This window comes from Canis aureus, chromosome 8 (assembly GCF_053574225.1).
Source record: "Canis aureus isolate CA01 chromosome 8, VMU_Caureus_v.1.0, whole genome shotgun sequence".
Classification (NCBI taxonomy): Eukaryota; Metazoa; Chordata; class Mammalia; order Carnivora; family Canidae; genus Canis; species Canis aureus.
In genome coordinates this window covers 55589236-55607253 of record NC_135618.1, presented here as the reverse complement: position 1 = coordinate 55607253, position 18018 = coordinate 55589236, and the positions used below count along the sequence as shown (strand labels likewise).

At 41.4% G+C, this 18018-nt stretch overlaps 2 protein-coding genes across 5 annotated transcripts in view; one reads left to right on the top strand and one right to left on the bottom strand.

The window, feature by feature from the left end:
- DCTN5 (dynactin subunit 5) overlaps positions 1-1462 on the bottom strand; it is a 31991-nt gene extending 30529 nt beyond the window's left edge. For all 3 annotated transcript variants that reach the window (XM_077907024.1, XM_077907026.1, XM_077907025.1), the window contains exons 1-2: positions 1303-1462; positions 357-425 (exon numbers count right to left, since the gene is read on the bottom strand). In XM_077907024.1, the coding sequence (XP_077763150.1) occupies positions 357-425; positions 1303-1350 (117 nt within the window). In that variant the 5' untranslated portion in view covers positions 1351-1462. The remainder of the gene's footprint in view (positions 1-356; positions 426-1302) is intronic.
- A 118-nt stretch (positions 1463-1580) lies between these two features.
- The window catches only part of PALB2 (partner and localizer of BRCA2), a 28398-nt gene continuing 11960 nt past the window's right edge, over positions 1581-18018 (top strand). The window contains exons 1-8 of one of the 2 annotated variants that reach the window (XM_077907000.1): positions 1581-1781; positions 4107-4166; positions 4506-4608; positions 7421-8878; positions 10917-11788; positions 12127-12198; positions 15582-15743; positions 17392-17477. In XM_077907000.1, coding sequence (XP_077763126.1) covers positions 1734-1781; positions 4107-4166; positions 4506-4608; positions 7421-8878; positions 10917-11788; positions 12127-12198; positions 15582-15743; positions 17392-17477 — 2861 coding nt within the window. In that variant the 5' untranslated portion in view covers positions 1581-1733. Of the gene's footprint in view, positions 1782-2493; positions 2530-4106; positions 4167-4505; positions 4609-7420; positions 8879-10916; positions 11789-12126; positions 12199-15581; positions 15744-17391; positions 17478-18018 lie in introns of those variants that run through there. The other variant, XM_077907001.1, reaches the window with a different exon arrangement.

Sequence of the window (18018 nt, the reverse complement as noted above, 5' to 3'; positions counted from 1 at the left end):
TTTATCGAATCTTTGTGTTCAATAAAATTTGGAGTGGGCCGGCTGGTGGCTCAGTGGTTGAGTGTCTGCTTTGGCTCAGGGCGTGATCCCAGGGTCCTGGGATGGAGTCCTGCATCCAGCTCCTCCCGCAGGGAGCCTGCTTCTCCCTCTGCTTGTGTCTCTGCCTCTCAATCTGTGTCTCTCATAAATAAATAAAATCTTTTTAAAAAAACAATTTAGAGAATGAAAAAAAAAAGGGAATTCGTAATGTACAGCAATAAATGGGAGTCGTGACAACATATGATCTGCCCAGCTAATGTGATAATTAGTGGAAAGAAAGCAGAGGTAGGCATCTTGGAACTGGCTTCTGCCCTTACCTTGCCATTGAGAACAATGTTCTGACTTCCGCACAACACCGACTGGCGACTAACTTTGTTTCCAGACGCCTGAAAGCAAAGAGCAGAAAATGGGGCTGGGCAAGCTGAGTGGGTTCTGGGCTAAGAGGTCTCCATCAAGAGAGCGGCTATTGGAGAAAAAAGGACTTTTTTGGGGCGGGGTGGAGTCTTCCATGGAATGAATCCCGGATAATCAAACCAAAGATGGATTAGGAAACCATGGATCCCAGGAAGGCATCCAGGATTTGAATGTGGTAGGTGTAGAGCCTAATAACATCAGAGACGGGGATTCAAGTCTCAGTTCTACATTTCTATCCCTAAATCCAGGATAATGCCTTTACCCATATCGGAGTTGAGAGAATTCACAGCAACACTTTGTGAGCCCTTACCATACTTCAAGCAATTTACACGCATTATACATTGACTATATATATAATATGTATTATATGTTATATAGTATATATTAATATACATCGACTATATATTATATAATATATAACCGTATATTATGTAATATAATTATATATTGTATATTAATAAATAATATTATATATTACGTTGACTATAAAGAACCTAACCGTCTTCTATCACATAGTAATAAAAAAATATTTTTAACTTTTTAAAAAACACATTAGTCTAAAAAACCCCGAAACCCGGAGTTATTTATTGATATTACTGATATTCTTGATATTAGGGTGGATGAGACTTCTCCTGCTTTCTGGAAGGCATTTGATCTTTAGGAAATCAGGAATACATTTTTTTTTAAAACCCTAAAACTGGCCATGCAAGGCGTTAATAACGAAGGTGGGCCATTCACTAAGCGGCCCCAGGTAATGTCCGACTAAACGCCAAAGGGGCCCAGGGTGGGGCAGGGGCAGAATGGGGACCTCAGCCTCGGGAAGGGGAGGGCAGATGAGGGCACGCGCACCGTCTCGATGTACTCGGACTTGTTGTAAAGCAGCTCGCCCAACTCCATGGCCGCCGACCCTTTTCCGCAGCTCCCGCTCCTGTCAGGGAGCCTGTCAGCCGGTCAGTCGGGGATGGGATGCGGGATACTTCCGGCCGCTCCTCCACTTCCGCTCTCGGCGTCCTCCGCGCTCATCCGCAGCTCGGCCCTCCGCTAGGCGGCCCCGCTCCATTACTCGGCCGTCGCGGGCTGCGCGTGCGCAGACGGAGCGGCGGATGCAATTGGCCAGGTGGGGACGGCGCGCGGCGCTCGCATGTGCAAGCTGGTGGCGCGCCGGGGGTGCGCCCCGTTTCCTGCCCGGGCGCCCAAGGGCCCAGGGTCGGCCCCGGCTCCCTGCGTCCCCAGGCCCGGGGGTTGGCGACGGCTGCTCCTTCCGTTCGGCCGCCGGCCCGATGGAGGAGCCTCCTGGGAAGCCCCTCAGCTGTGAGGAGAAGGAAAAGGTGCCCGGGGTGTGCGGGAAGGGCTGACTCGGGACTGGCTCCTTGCCTCGGGCTTGGGGCGTGGCTTTGCATCCCCGACGGTCCGCGGGTGGCGTGACCTCTGACCTTCGCCCTTTGGACGCAGCGGGCCCCGGGGTGAAAGTATGGAGAGGCCTGTGCACGCGAGGCATTTAAAGAACCGATTGTCTTAGAGCAGTGGTGCATAGATGCGAGGTGCAAAAAGTTGCGGGTAAAGCCGAAGTCCCCTTTGAAGTCCCCCCCACCGCGACGCACTCTCAGTCCTGGCTTCTCCCGCTCTCCCGCCCACCCCCTTGACAGCTCTCTGAACAGCCCGGTGCTGTGGATCTCTTGGCGCGTGTATGTGTGCGTGGTGGGCGGGACGAGGGGGTTTGGAAGGGTGTGCTTGTATCCCCTAAAACCACCAAAAGTCTGTGTTTTGTAGTTGTTTACAAAGATTATGATCTGGATGGTTCTGCAACTTCGGTTTCTTTCTTCATGTTTCATCCATGTTACTTCATGTTAACCTGCCTTGTCTTTTAAAGTTCTAGAGTGTTAGGTGATTATGGAAGGGCCATCTTTTCATTGGACATTACTCCGCTGAGACGTTTAGTGCGTTTCCAGCTTTTGCTTCTACAGCAGTGCTGCTCTGGCCGTCGTTACCCCTGCCGCCTATGCTCCTGCTGAGGATGTTAGCCTGAATGTACCAGTGCTGGCTGTTCCGGGCATCATGCTAAACTCTTCACTCACAGTAGTTTTTTGTTGTTGTTGTTTTAACTTTATTTATTTACTCATGAGAGACACACAGAGAGAGAGAGAGAGGCAGAGACACAGGCAGAGGGAGAAGCAGGTTCCATGCAGGGAGCCTGACGTGGGACTCGATCCTGGGTCTCCAGGATTAGGCCCTGGGTTGAAGGCAGTGCCAAACTGCTGAGCCACCCGGGCTGCCCTCCTTCACAGTAGTTTATCAGTCCACTTACCCAGCCTACCTTCCAGTAGCAGGTGAAACGGATCTATTTATAAGTCAACCAGATAATTCTCAGGTGTTGATAAGGTGGTGATAAATCAGATAAATAAGCATAGAGAAGCAAACTAGCATAGAGATTAAGAGCGCAGATTGGGATCCCTGGGTGGCGCAGCGGTTTGGCACCTGCCTTTGGCCCAGGGCGCGATCCTGGAAACCCGGGATCGAATCCCACGTCGGGCTCCCGGTGCATGGAGCCTGCTTCTCCCTCTGCCTCTCTCTCTCTCTCTCTCTCTGTGACTATCATAAATAAATAAAAATTTAAAAAAAAATTTTTTTTAAAAAACACAGATTCTATTGGATCGTGCCATTTATAAACCATGTGATCTTGACAAATTGCTGCTTTAAAAAAAATGATTTTATTTATTTATTCATGAGGGACAGAGAGAGAGAGAGAGAGAGGCAGAGACACAGGCTCCATGCAAGGAGCCCAACGTGGGACTTGATCTGGGGTCTCCAGGATCAGGCCCTGGGCCAAAGGCGGCACTAAACCGCTGATCCACCTGGGCTGCCCCTTGCTTTTCCTTTGAATTCCCCAAAGCTAGCTCCTTCCTCCTTCAGGTCTACACTCAAATGGTAGTTCTCAGAAATGCCTCTTTGGCCACCCTACCTAAAGTAGCTCAGGCACTTTCATACATCCCTGTCGATCTGGGTATTGATTATCATGTGATATCATCTTCTGTGTTTATTCATTTTCTTGTTAATTCTCTGAATCCCTCACTTGTGTATAAACTTGACAACTCTGTTTCTAGCATCTAAAACAATAACTGACTCATAGTGGTTATCGGTTATTGTTCTAGGTACTATGGATACCTGGACCATTAACTGACAGGAGATTCATTTGTTGAAAGAATGTCTGAGGATGACAACTCCTGCTACTTTCAGGGATTTCACAGTGAGATGGGGGAAACGGAAGTAAACAGACAGCATAGTTTAAGTATTGTGATAAAGGAAGAACAGTGGAGATGTGGAATGTCTCACCTGGATTTCAGGAAGGACCTAGAAGTCTGCCCTGGGGAAATAAAAATCTACATTGAGGCTTAAGAATCAGGACTTAGCTACATGAGTTGTGGAGGAAATGCTCCAGGTGGTAGGAACCATTTACGTAGAGGTGCTGAGGTACTAGAGAGCTTGGTGCCTTGTGAGAACTGAAAGTATTGTGGGCACCTGCTATTCCCTCCACTGTCTATTGCTGAGGGTACCTGCTAAGCAGTGTATACTGGGGTCTGATAGGCAATGTATCCCTTCTCTCTGACTCTTCCTTTCTACCTGCTCAGTATTGTGTGATGTTTTTCTTCTTCCAGTTGAAGGAAAAATTAGCATTCTTGAAAAGGGAATACAGCAAGACACTGGCCCGCCTTCAGGTAAGTGAATCTTATTCTCTCAAATTGAGGTATCATAGTATGAACTATATACCAAAAGTTCTTTTTGTTTTTTAAGATTTTATTTATTTATTTATGAAAGAAAAAGAGAGGGAGGCAGAGACCTAGGCAGAGGGAGAAGCAGGATCCTAGCAGGAAGCCTGATGTGGGACTTGATCCTGTAACTCAGGGATCACGCCCTGAGCTGAAGGCAGATGCTCAAACACTGAGCCACACAGGGGTCCCTATATAAACAATTCTTAAAAATAATAATAAAGCCTTAAAAAAAAAAACCCTCCTTTTTCTTAAATTCGTTCCTTGAGCTGTTTTTGTTTTCTCTAGCGTGCTCAAAGAGCTGAGAAGTTTAAGAATTCTATTAAGAAAACAGCGGAAGAACATGATTGCTTGCTTCAGCAGGATACTTTACCACAGCTAAACCACTCAGGTAAAGCTAGCCCATTTACTTCTGCTTGCTTTATTATTCATTTTCCAGGTATATTTGCTTATGATTTTTTTCTCACAACCAAAAGATGATAAGCAATCGACTGTTTTTTTTTTTTTTTTTAATTTTTATTTATTTATGATAGTCACACAGAGAGAAAGAGAGGCAGAGACATAGGCAGAGGGAGAAGCAGGCTCCATGCACCGGGAGCCTGACGTGGGATTCGATCCCGGGTCTCCAGGATCGCGCCCTGGGCCAAAGGCAGGTGCCAAACCGCTGCGCCACCCAGGGATCCCCGGCAATCGACTGTTTTTAAAGTGTGTACATAATTCAGTGGTTCTTTGTATACCTACAAGATGGTCCAACCATCATCATTATCTAATTCCAGAACATTTTCAGCACCCTGAAAAGAAGCCCTGTACCCATAATACCCCTAACCCCTGGCAACCACTAATCTACTTCTGTTTCTGTGGATTTAACTCTTCCGGAAATTCCATAGGAATGGAGCCATACAATATGTGACCTTTTGTGATTGACTTCTTTCACTTAGCATTATGTTTTCAGCAATCGTTCCTCCAAACCTACATCCAAGCACGCATCAGTACTTCACTTCTTTGTGCAGCTGAATGCTAGTCTATTGGTTAGATGTATCACAATTTTTTTAATAAATTTTTATTTATTTATGATAATCACACAGAGAGAGAGAGAAAGAGAGAGAGGCAGAGACACAGGCAGAGGGAGAAGCAGGCTCCATGCACCAGAAGCCCGACGTGGGATTCGATCCCGGGTCTCCAGGGTCGCGCCCTGGGCCAAAGGCAGGCGCCAAACCGCTGCGCCACCCAGGGATCCCAGATGAATCACAGTTTATGCATCATCCATTCATCAGTTGATGGACTTTTTTTTTTTTTTTAACTTTCTAGTTATGTTTTCGGGCCATTATGCTGCTATGAACATTCAAATGCAGCTGTGTGTAGGGATGTATGTTTTCTGTTCTTTAGGGTATATACTTAGGAGAGCAGTATTGCTGGGTCATATGATGATTCTCTGTTTAGCTTTTTGAAGACCTGCCAAACTGTTTTCTGCTACATCAATACCATTTTACATTCTACAGTGATGCCCAAGGGTTCCAGTTTCTGCACATCCTCACCAATACTTGTCATCTTCCATTTTTAAAATGCTAACCATCCCAGTGGACGTAAAGTGGTATCTAATTATAGCTTGGATTTACATACCTAGTGACTAATGATGTTGAGCATCTTTTCACGTGTTTATTGGCCATTTGTATATCTGCTTCAGAGAAATACCTACTCAAGTCCTTTGCCAATATTTTAATTAGGTTATTTGCATTTCTATTGTTGAGTTGTAAGTGTCCTTAATATATTCTAGCTATTAGATCCTTATCAGTGACATACTTTGTAAATATTTTCTCCAATTCCGTGAGCAATGAACTGTTCTTTTGTTCTTTTGGTTGAATTATTTATTTAGTTGCTCTTTCCCCTTTCAACTTTTAGAAATTATATTTATTGTGTAAATATTGGGAAGAGGTTGTCTTTTTTTAAAGAATTAAGTATTTATATATGTACAGAGAAAAAAAAATCCGGCTGGAAGTATTCTAAAAAAAACAATGGTCATTAATTATGTTAATAAGTAATTTATAATCATAAAATTGGAGGCTATTAAAATGGAAAGGTGGTATTAAAATTATTTGACCCCCCAAAAAAGGACATGTAATAAAAAATTAGGTGAGATGGTGGGGAGAATGGGAAGATGTTGTTCAAAGGGTACCGTGTTTCAATTATGCAGAATGAATAAGTCCTACAGCTTTGATACACAATTAGTTAATAATACTATATCATATACTCAAAATTTGCTAGAAGAACTGATCTTAAGTGTTCCCATCCCCCCAACACACACACAAAACCATAACTACGTGAATGATAGATTTTTTTTTTAAAGATTTATTTATTTATTTATTTATTTATTTATTTATTTATTTGAGAGAGAGAGAGAGAGAGAGTGCAGGAAGGAGGAACGGGGGGAGGGAGAGAGAGAGAGAGTCCCAAGCAGTCTCCCGCAGAGCATGGAGCCTGATGCGGGGCTCAAGCCCATGACCGTGAGAGCATGACCCAAGGCAAAATCAAGAGTCAGATGTTTGGGGATCCCTGGGTGGATCAGGGGTTTAGCGTCTGCCTTCAGCCCAGGGCGTGATCCTGGAGACCCAGGATTGAGTCCCACATCAGGCTCCCTGCATGGAGCCTGCTTCTCCCTCTGCCTGTGTCTCTGCCTCTGTGTGTGTGTGTGTGTGTGTGTGTGTGTGTGTGTGTGTCTCATGAATAAATAAATAAAATCTTTAAAAAAAAAAAAAAGAGATGTTTAATGGACTGAGCCACCCAGGTCCCTAGAAATGTTGGATTTTTTTTTTTAATATGTTGGATATTTTAATTAGCTTGATTGTGATAGTATTTCACATAGTATTTCACATATACCCATATGAAAACATTTTTTTTATACCTCTAATATATACGATTTTTATTTGTCAGTTGTACCTCAGTAAAGCTGGGGGGAAAAACTAAGAGGAAAGATTGCAATAAAGAAGAGATAATCTTTTAGTTTAAAATCGTTTTTTCCATCACCATTCTGTTTACATTTACTTAAAATTATTAGTGTTAGAATATTAAAAATTTGAACTTTGATCTGTCTGAATGAAATATCGACTCTTAATAAATGTACTTTTATATAATATTTTAAAATAAACAATTGGATTTTTTTGCTTCATTTAAAAGGAAAATATTAATTATATAATTTTTTTCCTCAGAATCTAAAAATAAAGTATCTCCTTGTGACACATTGCAAATTAGCACTCATCTGGATGAAGAAACTGGAGAAAAGACACCTGTCACATTTGACATTGAGCCTGAGTCCTTCAACCCTGAACATGACTCTGTGGAAGAATTACATATACAAAGAACAGGTGATATCCAAGAACATTTTCCCTACTGGGTCGGTGGCCCTGGTGTTGAGAAAAGGCAGAGTAAGCTGCCAGGGAGAAGAAAAAAGCAGCAGAAAAGAACATTTACTTCACAGGCAAGAGACTCTTTGTTTGACACAGATTCACTCATACTGTCTGGAAAAAGACTAAAGGAACAGGAAGAAAACAATGGAGAAAATCCTAGGACACCTATAACTAAAAGAACTTACCTTTCAAGTTCTATGTCTGACATTCCTGGTTCTCCATCACCAGTGATGGAAACTAATGTAAGGGGTATATTAATTCCACCAACTGCCAAACCACAAAGAGATGTTGATGCACTCGTAAGAGGAAATAATTTCCCCATGGCGCCTACACTTGCTTCATTTACTCTATCGAATAGCAGTAGCAGTCATCACCTTGAACATAGGCCTCCTAAAGATGACTGGGAACTTATTACTCACAGTTTAAAAAACATTAACCCTGCTTCACCTGTAAACCTAGAGGCACAAGTGAAAAAAATTACGGTCTCTAAAGATAACCCAGGTATAAGTGCAAGTGGCCAGCTGCCTCAAAGTCCTGACTTAGAGCCAGATAATTCATGCTCTCCAAATAAACTCATTTATGATAACTTATCAGCAGATGAAAACCAAAACTTAAAAGGACAGAATCACACAGAAGAGTCTTTAAAATTTCCCCATAACACTCTTGATGGTAGAAATGAAAGTCTTCAGGAAAATGAGGTTTTAAGTCAATCTAAGAGTCTTAGCCCAGAAGTAATCTCTCCTGCTTCTACAGAAAATCAAACATATTCTTGCACAGTGCTTGAAGGCCTTCTATTTCCCGCAGAATATTATGTTAGAACAACACGGCGCATGTCAAATTGTCAGAGGAAGGTAGCCCTGGAGGCTGTAATTCAAAGTCATTTGGGTGTCAGAAAGAAAGAGTTTAAAAATAAAAGTAAAGACGCAACTAAAAATTTAAACCTTTGCAGTGAAGAGACTGACCAGAGTGAAATTAGGACTTCTGACACATGCACAAAACAATCAAGTTCAAGAAGATCTCAAAAACATCTGTCCTTAACTGAAGTCCACTCTCCCACTGGGCCAACTGAAGATAACCTTCCCAGGAAAGCAGTTACCCAGCCATCTGGTGGAAGACACAGAAGAAAAAGAAAGTCAATCTGCCCACCTGTATTAGATCATCATGAACTACTTTTGCCAACTCCTAGCACATCAGGTGTTAATAGATCCAAGAAAGAAATCACCTTACACAAAGATCAGAATGAAAAAGTAATTATTCAGGGTAAGAGAACACTCCAGTTCTGTGTTAGATATCAGCAAACTTTCTGTAAAGGGTCAAATAGTAAATATTGTCTTTGTGCTCTGTTACAACTAGTCAGTATAGTGGGAAGGTAGCCACAGAGAACATATAAATGTGTGGCAGTAAAACTTTATTTATAAAAAAAGGCAGCTGACTGCTCTATGGCATTGGAAGATAGGCTTTGGCCTATGAGTTATAATTAATTAACTTTTAATGAATTAAACCATAATCAGTGCTCGCTTTGGCAGCACATATACTAAAATTAAACCATAATCATTATGACTTTTTTATTGTCATCTTTAAGCCAACAAGAATACAGAGCAATCAGAAAGTAGGGCAATCTAGGATCCCTGGGTGGCGCAGCGGTTTGGCGCCTGCCTTTGGCCCAGGGCGCGATCCTGGAGACCCGGGATCGAATCCCACGTCAGGCTCCCGGTGCATGGAGCCTGCTTCTCCCTCTGCCTGTGTCTCTGCCTCATTCTCTCTCTCTCTCTGTGACTGTCACAAATAAATAAAAATTAAAAAAAAAAAAAAAAAAAAAAAAAAGTAGGGCAATCTAGTTATAAACTGGGAACTTTTTAAATGTACTTTGAAATAATCCACTGTGATTATAGTAACCTGCTGCTACATTAAACATTTTTTTTTCTTGAGATGACCTTCACATTACATAAAATTAACCTTTTGACTGAAGTGAACCATTCTCTGGCATATAATAAATTCAGTGTTGTGACACCGGGGCCCCTACCTAGTTCCAAAACATGATCATCAGCCCAGAAGGAAACCCTATGCCCTTAACGCTCCCCATTTCCTTTTCCCTGCTAGCCCCTGGCAACCACCAATATGTATTCTATCTTATGGGCTTACTTGTTCTGGATATTTCATATAAAAGGAATTAATACTTTTTTTGTGTGGCTGCTTTCCCTTGACTTATTTTCAAGATTCATCTATGTTGCAGCATGTACCCTGTTTTATGGCTGAATAATATTCCGCTGTATGTATGTACCACATTTTATTCATTTATTTGTTGATGGATGCAACTCTCCCCATCTTCAGCACTCCTACAGCTTTTGGCTTCTAGGCATGCTGTGACAATGTGCCTGCGGAGGTGGTTGGGCCAACTTGATCTACATTTTGAATGGTATAGAACACCAGCTGCTTTAAGAGTAATAAATTAGGGCAGCCCAGGTGGCTCAGCGGTTTCACGCCTGCCTTCGGCCCAGGGCATGATTCTGGAGACCCAGGATCGAGTCCCAAGTCAGACTCAAGCCTGTTCCTCCCTCTGTGTTTCATCCTCTGTGTGTGTGTGTTTGTGTGTGTGTGTGTGTGTGTGTCTCATGAATAAATAAATAAAATCTTAAAAAAAAAAAGTAATAAATTATTCTCCTTGAAAAGGTGACTTAAGTTTTCTTCAGTGAGAAGAACCAGCATTTTGTAAACTGCTCTGGTAACCTGTTGGAATCAGAATTTTATAATTGGAACCATAGTTTTTTTAGAGCAGGAAGGATTTTAGAGATTCTTAGTTCAGGTCCCTTATGAGAGAACAGGGAAAATGAAGTGAACTGATGTACCCAAGGTAACTGGATCAGCGGCAGAGCTGGGACCAGAGGGACCAGACGTTGGTCTTCCTTCTCCTAGCTACTGCTGTCAGCACTGTACTGTTTTTGGCACTGCCAAAGGAGAACTGCTAGTTAGCCAGCTGGCTTTTGAACCATTCACTGAGGTTTCAGAGTCCTGGTGGGAAGAGTGGTGGATGTTTTGTACTGTATTGGAGTTTAAAATCTCACTCTGTATTGGGCATTGGAATTTTTTTTTTTTTTTTTTAAGATTTTCTTTATTCATGAGAGAGGCAGAGACACAGGCAGAGGAAGAAACAGGCTCCATGCAGGGAGCCCAATGTGAGACTTGATCCCGGGACTGCGAGATCATGCCCTGAGCCAAAGGCAGACACTCAACTGCTGAGCCACCCAGGTGTCCCTGGGCATTGGAATTTTGTTGTTAACTTTGTTCCTTTCTATTTTAGGGAAGAAAGATCACTGTCAAAAAGAAGACTCCCTTTCTTCCAGAAAGAATGGTTATCTAGCTTTGGATTCTGCTGTGTTCAAGGCTTCATTTCATGAGAATGAGATGCTAAGTTTAAAGCAACTGTCATCTTTTCTCAAAACCACAGACTTTCAGTTACCTGATGAAATCTTTGGACCTCTTAAGCTTGAAAAACTGAAGTCCTATTCAGAAAAAACAGTTGAGCCTATTGTATCGAAAATGTATGCACAGAAGCATCTTGAGGGAAACTGTATTGTTTTGGAAGAATTGACTCCTACACAAATTGATACTGAAATGAAGGACTTGGAAGAGGAAATTCTGGTTCTCCCAGAAAAAGCACAACCTAAAATGCCAAGCCTAACAAGCCGGTCTCAGAAGAAGGGTCTTTCTTCATCCATATTACTTTTCACTCCTTTAAATACCAGTGCCCCCGAGAACAGTAACAGGCCGACAGCAGACATGTGTTCGCCCACTTTCCCCATCTTAGGCACAACTCCAGCTTTTGGCTCCCAAGCACTCAGTGAAAAAGTGTGCACAGAGACTGTCAGACCAACTTGCTCTACACCCCAACTTCCTCACTTAAAAGACAGTGATCATGTGCTCGCTTCGGCAGCACATACACTAAAAGACAGTGATCAGAAACAACTCGACAATTGGACCAACCTGTCAAAACCAGGTGGCACCCTGGTTGTGTCAGGTCGAGATGGACAGCCTTCCTGTGACTGTGATTCTGGTCCCCAGGCAACACCTCTTCCCACTGAGTCGGTCCCTTTCAAAGACAACCAGCTGTGTGGAAATCCCCAGCCGGAGTCATGGAAACAGTCCACTGAACAGGAACAATCTGCTTCCCTGGTGAGATTTTCTATGAAAGAGTGAAATATCTCAGTGAATTTAGATAGCGTATTACTTTCTTACATGTTGGCTTCTCAGTGTTTAAGAATAATTTAACATGTCTCTTTGATAGGACTGTACTATAACCTGTTAAGTTCAGTTGGGGGAAGTTAAAGTTAAGAATGTATTTTTTAAATATGGGGGATCCGATTCCCTTTCTTGTCAAGGAAGCAGTCATATGGAGCTTTGCTCTTGTTATCAGAGAAGGTAACATATATCGAATAGACATGATGATGAATGAGCAATGCAGGAAGACATCTATAAAGCCTAGATTAATGGTGTGACTTTTATTTCCACAGACTGAAGTAGCAGAGCTTCCTGCTTGTCAAAGCTCAAACCCAGGCCACCTCCAATTGGTTTCAAAGTTAAAGGTCAGAAGACTGTTCCATTATGTGTCTTGTGTCTTACATGTAAAAAATTTAATGAATTGCTAGGAAAATTGAGAAGAATTTGATCTTAACACTACCCAGGCGTTCCCCTCATTCTTAATTTAGCATTGTTAAATAAACTTGGTGAAACAGATTCAGAAAACATTTAAATTCTTTGTTTTTTGCAATATTTAGCTATATTTATATTTTGAGATCTTCTCTGGAAGAAATTTCTATGTCAAGGTATTGCCAAGAACAACTTAAGCTAGGTAACTCAACTTTGTATCTAAATTTAAGTCAGGCATTTTGGGGCGCCTGGGTGGCTTGGTGGGTCGGTTAAACATCAGCCTTCAGCTCAGGATGATCCTAGGATCCTGGGATCAAATCCCATGTCCAGCTCCCTGCTCAACAGGGACTCTGCTTCTTTGTCTCTCCCTCTGCTCCCCTGCCCTTGCAACCGTTGTGTGTATGCTCTCTTTCTTTCTCTCAAATAAATAAAAAAATAAATCTTTTTATATATATATATTTGAGCCTCATTTAAAAACAATTTTTTTTAAGATTCTATTTTTTCATGAGAGACACAAAAAGAGAGGCAGAGACATAGGCAGAGGGAGAAGCAGGCTCCCTGTGGGGAGCCTGATGTGGGACTCAATCCCAGGACCCTGGGAACAAGACCTGAGCCAAAGACAGATGCTCAACCTGAGCCACCCAGGTGTCCCTAAACAAATCTTAAAAAAAAAAAATCATGTATTTTGACAGAGAGGGAGAAAGTCACTTATGGCCCTCCTATCCAAATGGTGTAGTCTTTCTGGAAGGATCACCTATGATGATTTACAAGAAAGTGGGAAACAGTTGTAGATTATAATGAATGGTTGGGATGCGTGGGTGGCTCACTGGTATCTTATATAATAATATATTACTTAATAACTAATATATACTAATTAGTATATATACTAATATATGTGGAATAATATATATATATATTTACGAGAAATACAGTTAAAACATTGTTAGTGCTATTTCAATAAATCCCAAGAAGTAGATTGGACCTGTGTCCTAGTTAAGTTTTTTCATGATACTTGAAATAGCATGGTACAGAACATGGTTTCCCAATCTCAGTACTCTGAACATCTGGGGCTGGGTAATTCCTTGTTGCAGGGGCTGTCCTGTGCATTGTAGGACATTTAGCAGCAGCCCTGCCTCTACCCACTAGAGACAGTAGCACTCTGTCCCTGGTTATAACAACCCAAAATGTCCCAGGTGTGGCTAGATAGCTGCCAGGGAAAGGTTGCAAAAACACTCCCAGCTGGGGACATCTGGTCTTCTTCAAAAGAAAGAGCTTGAAACCCACATAAACTGTTTCTGCCGACTACTGGCTACATGATCTTGGGCAAATTATTTACCCTGTGAGCCCCAGATTCCTTTTTTTTTTTTTTTTTTTTTTAATTTTTATTTATTTATGATAGTCACAGAGAGAGAGAGAGAGAGAGAGGCAGAGACACAGGCAGAGGGAGAAGCAGGCTCCATGCACCGGGAGCCCGACGTGGGATTCGATCCCGGGTCTCCAGGATCACGCCCTGGGCCAAAGGCAGGCGCCAAACCGCTGCGCCACCCAGGGATCCCCAGATTCCTTTTGTATAAAGATATATAGTAACAGTCATTCCAAAGCTATTCTTGAATCACTTTTAAGAACATTTCTTAAAGAATCAACCATTTCATTTGTATTTTTCTAACTTGTAGGTAAAAAGTTATTTATTATTCTAAGTTTTTTTTTCTTGGTCTGTTTGTATTCACTTACATACGCTCTATCTCTAGTCCCCATTGTCTCAAGTATTTTTTTCCTCTATCAAACTTAAGAGATTTACCATTCCTTTGGTCTTCCCAAAAAAACCCTAGTTTTTTGGTTGTATTGATTGTTAATTAGGTTCTTTGGTTTTCTATTTGACTTATTTCTGGTTTTGCCCTTAATTCCTTCTGTTTTTCATTGTGCTTATTACTTGCTTGTTCTTTTACTAACCTCTTGAATCTGTTTTTTTCCTTTAATTTTTCTTGTTTTTTGATCAATGCCTTTATGATTATAAATTTCTTTTGGACATACTACTTTGGCTATACCCTGTGAGTTTGGATACATAGTGCTCTCCTTGGGATCCCTGGGTGGCGCAGCAGTTTAGCGCCTGCCTTTGGCCCAGGGCGCGATCCTGGAGACCGGGGATCGAATCCCACGTCGGGCTCCCGGTGCATGGAGCCTGCTTCCCCTCTGCCTATGTCTCTGCCTCTTTCTCTCTGTGTGACTATCATAAATAAATAAAAAATTAAAAAAAAAAAACAAAAACATAGTGCTCTCCTTGTTTATTTGTAAGTACAGTTGACTCTTGAACAACACAGGTTTGAACTGCACAGGCTCATTTAATAGGCAGGCTTTTTTTTTCCCCCCCAGTAAACACAGTACAGAATTGTAAATGTATATTCTTTCCCTTATGACTTTCTTAATATTTTCTTTTCTCTATACGTTATTCCATATAGTACATAATATAACATATCAAGTATGTGTTGTTTATGTTATCAGTAAGGCTTCCTGTCAGTAGTAGGCTATTAGTAGTTAAGTTTTGGAAAAGTCAAAAGTTACATGCAGACTTTGTGTGGGAAGTCAGTGCACCTAACCCCCACGTTGTTCAGGGGTCAACTGTAATATGTTGTTTCAGTTTTATTCCCTCTTTAAACCATGGGTGGTTCATCAGGGTGTTTCATCTCCAGATGGGCAGGTTCTTATGGGCTGCATTTTGTGATTAAATCTGAATCTCTTCTACTCTGGAGCTATACATTTTTAGATCTTTTATGATATAAGTGTGGAGAGGGCAGATTTTTTTAGTTACTTGAGACCCACAAACCTCTTTCTTTTTTCTTTTCTTTAATTTTTCTTTTTCTTTTCTTTTTTTTTTAAGATTTTATTTATGAGTAATCTCTCCAGCATGGGGCTTGAACTTACAACCCCAAGATCAAGGGTCACATGCTCTACCAACTGAGCCAGCCAGGTGCCCCACTCTTTCTTTTGACCTATAAAAACTTTAATTAGGGGGATCCCTAGGTGGCTCAGCGGTTTGGTGCCTGCCTTCGGCCCAGTGCGTGATCATGGAGTCCCGGGATCAGGTCCCACGTCGGGCTCCCTGCATGGAGCCTGCTTCTCCCTCTGCCTGTGTCTCTGCCTCTCCCTCTCTCTGTCTCTCATGAATAAATAAATCTTTAAAAAAAAAACTTTAATTACATTTAATTACATTTACTTGGTATTTCATTTAATCCTAATAACCCAGCAGTTTTAATACATATTCTTTTCATGAAACAGATCCCAAGTATGGCTTTAACATAACTGCTGTTGCTATTTATTTCAGAATCCTTCTGGTTCCTGTTCAGTGGATGTGAGTGCCATGTGGTGGGAAATAGCGGGTTTCAAAGAGCCATGTATCATAACTGCCTGTGAATATGTAGTTTCTCTTTGGAAACCTCTCAATACTTTGCAGTGGGAAAAACTTTATTCCTGGCACTTTACAGAGGTAAGTCAGAATCTTAGAGCTGGGAGCAGTTTTTGCAAACATTTACATGGTAATGTCGCTGGGCAGCTTACCAAGAATGGGACCCATGACCATGTAAGAACAGAGATGAGTCCTTTTTCCTACCATATCATTATGAAAATTTTCAAACCTAGAGAAAAGCTGTATAGTAAGCACCCATATACCTACCCACCATCAAGACTATAATGAACATTGTGGTTTTGTTTTGTTTTGTTTTGTTTTTTATTTATAATAGTCACACAGAGAGAGAGAGAGGCAGAGACACAGAGGGAGAAGCAGGCTCCATGCACCGGGAGCCTGACGTGGGATTCGATCCCAGGTCTCCAGGATCGCACCCTGGGCCAAAGGCAGGCACTAAACTGCTGCGCCACCCAGGGATCCCGACATTGTGTTTTATTTAAAAATTAAAAAAATAATAATAAATAAAAATAAAAATAAAAATTTTTTAAAAATCACCCGATTTTTGAGAAACAGATTTTTATGCTAGATGTATTAGAGATTAGAATTTTGTGTCTTTTCTGACTCCTAAGTTTGCTGAAACCTGTGTTCCTTACACCTTCACCAAAGCATTCCTCCTGCTTCTTTTCTATATGTATTTTCTGCTAGTCCTTGTCCATCTTCATTCATAGTTTACATACTCTATCCTGGTGTGCCTAACACTTTTAAATTTGCTTTTTTCTCACTTAACACATGAACATTTTTCCATGTTTCTACATATCCATACTTCTTTATTTTGAATTTTATTTTTCCACCTTTATGGAAAAATGACTGGCAAAATTGTAATCTGCTTAAGGTGTACAAGCATCCAACTCTTGGTTTGGGCCCAGGTCGTGATCTCAGGTCCACACTCAGTGCAAGTCTGCTTGGATTCTCTTTCCTTCTCCCTCTGCCCCTCTCCACCATACATGCGTGTGCTCTCTTGCTCTCTCACTCTCTCCCTCTCCTTCTGTCTCAAAAAAATTAAAATAAAGGGACGCCTGGGTGCCTCAGCGGTTTGGCGCCTGCCTTTGGCCCAGGGCACGATCCTGGAGTCCCAGGATCGAGTCCTGCATTGGGCTCCCTGCATGGAGCCTGCTTCTCCCTCTGCCTGTGTCTCTGCCTCTCTGTGTCTCTCATGAAGAAATAAATAAAATCTTTTTTTTAATCTAAAATAAAATAACAACAAATGCATTAGCTCACATAGTTCCTTTTTTTTTTTTTATGAGAATGCTTATGATCTACTCAGTAAATTTCATTGTTTTCCAGTGTATCCACAGCTTCTAGCACTGTGATTTGCATAGTGGTGCTAAACAGATACTTATATATGTGAATAAACTTACTTTTTGAAGAAACATTTTAAATGGCTGTACAGTATTCCATTTGTCCACATGGCAGGATTCATTTAAATATTCCTTTATTGTTAGAGGTGTAGATCATATTAAATAAATGCTGTGATACACATAGTTTTGCATATGACTTATTTAGATTTACCTTATAAAAAGAGGATGCTGAACTTTCTCATATTTGTCCAATATTTGAAACTACCCTGGTACAATGAAAATAAGAGAGGATGTGACAAATTTTGGAAAATTTAGATTAATTAAAAATGAAACAACCAAATATAATTTTTGGCTCTTTTGGTTTTATTTAGGTTCCAGTATTACAGATAGTTCCAGTGCCCGATGTTTGTAATCTCGTGTGTGTGGCTTTGGGAAATTTGGAGATCAGAGAAATCAGGTATGTGGTTCTCAAAAAGTAGTTTTTTCTTTCCCTTTGTCTTTGTCAAACTTGTTTTGAGTGCAAGTTGTAAAGTAGGTTTGAATCTTAAAAGAATCTAAATTTAGGGGTGCTGGGCTGGCTCAGTCAGTAGAGTATGTGACTTTTGATCTTGGAGTTGTGAGTTCAATCCCTACTTTGGGTGTAGAGATTACTTAAAATAAAATCTTAAAACAAAAAAATCTAAGTTTAGATCCAAGAGAGGTTTTGAAAAACCCTATCAATTGAATAATATCCCTTACTAAAGTTTCCATTTAAAATTGGAACTTCAGGGAGCCTGGGTGGCTCAGCGGTTGAGCATCTGCCTTTGGCTCAAGGCATGATCCCAGGGTCCTGGGATCAAGTCCCATGTTGGGCTCCCCGCATGGAGCCTGCTTCTCTCTCTGCCTGTGTCTCTGTCTCTCTCTCTGTTTCTCATGAATAAATAAATAAAATCCATCAATAAATAGATAAATAAATACAGTTGGAACTTTAGGGGCATTTGGATGGCTCAAGTCAATTG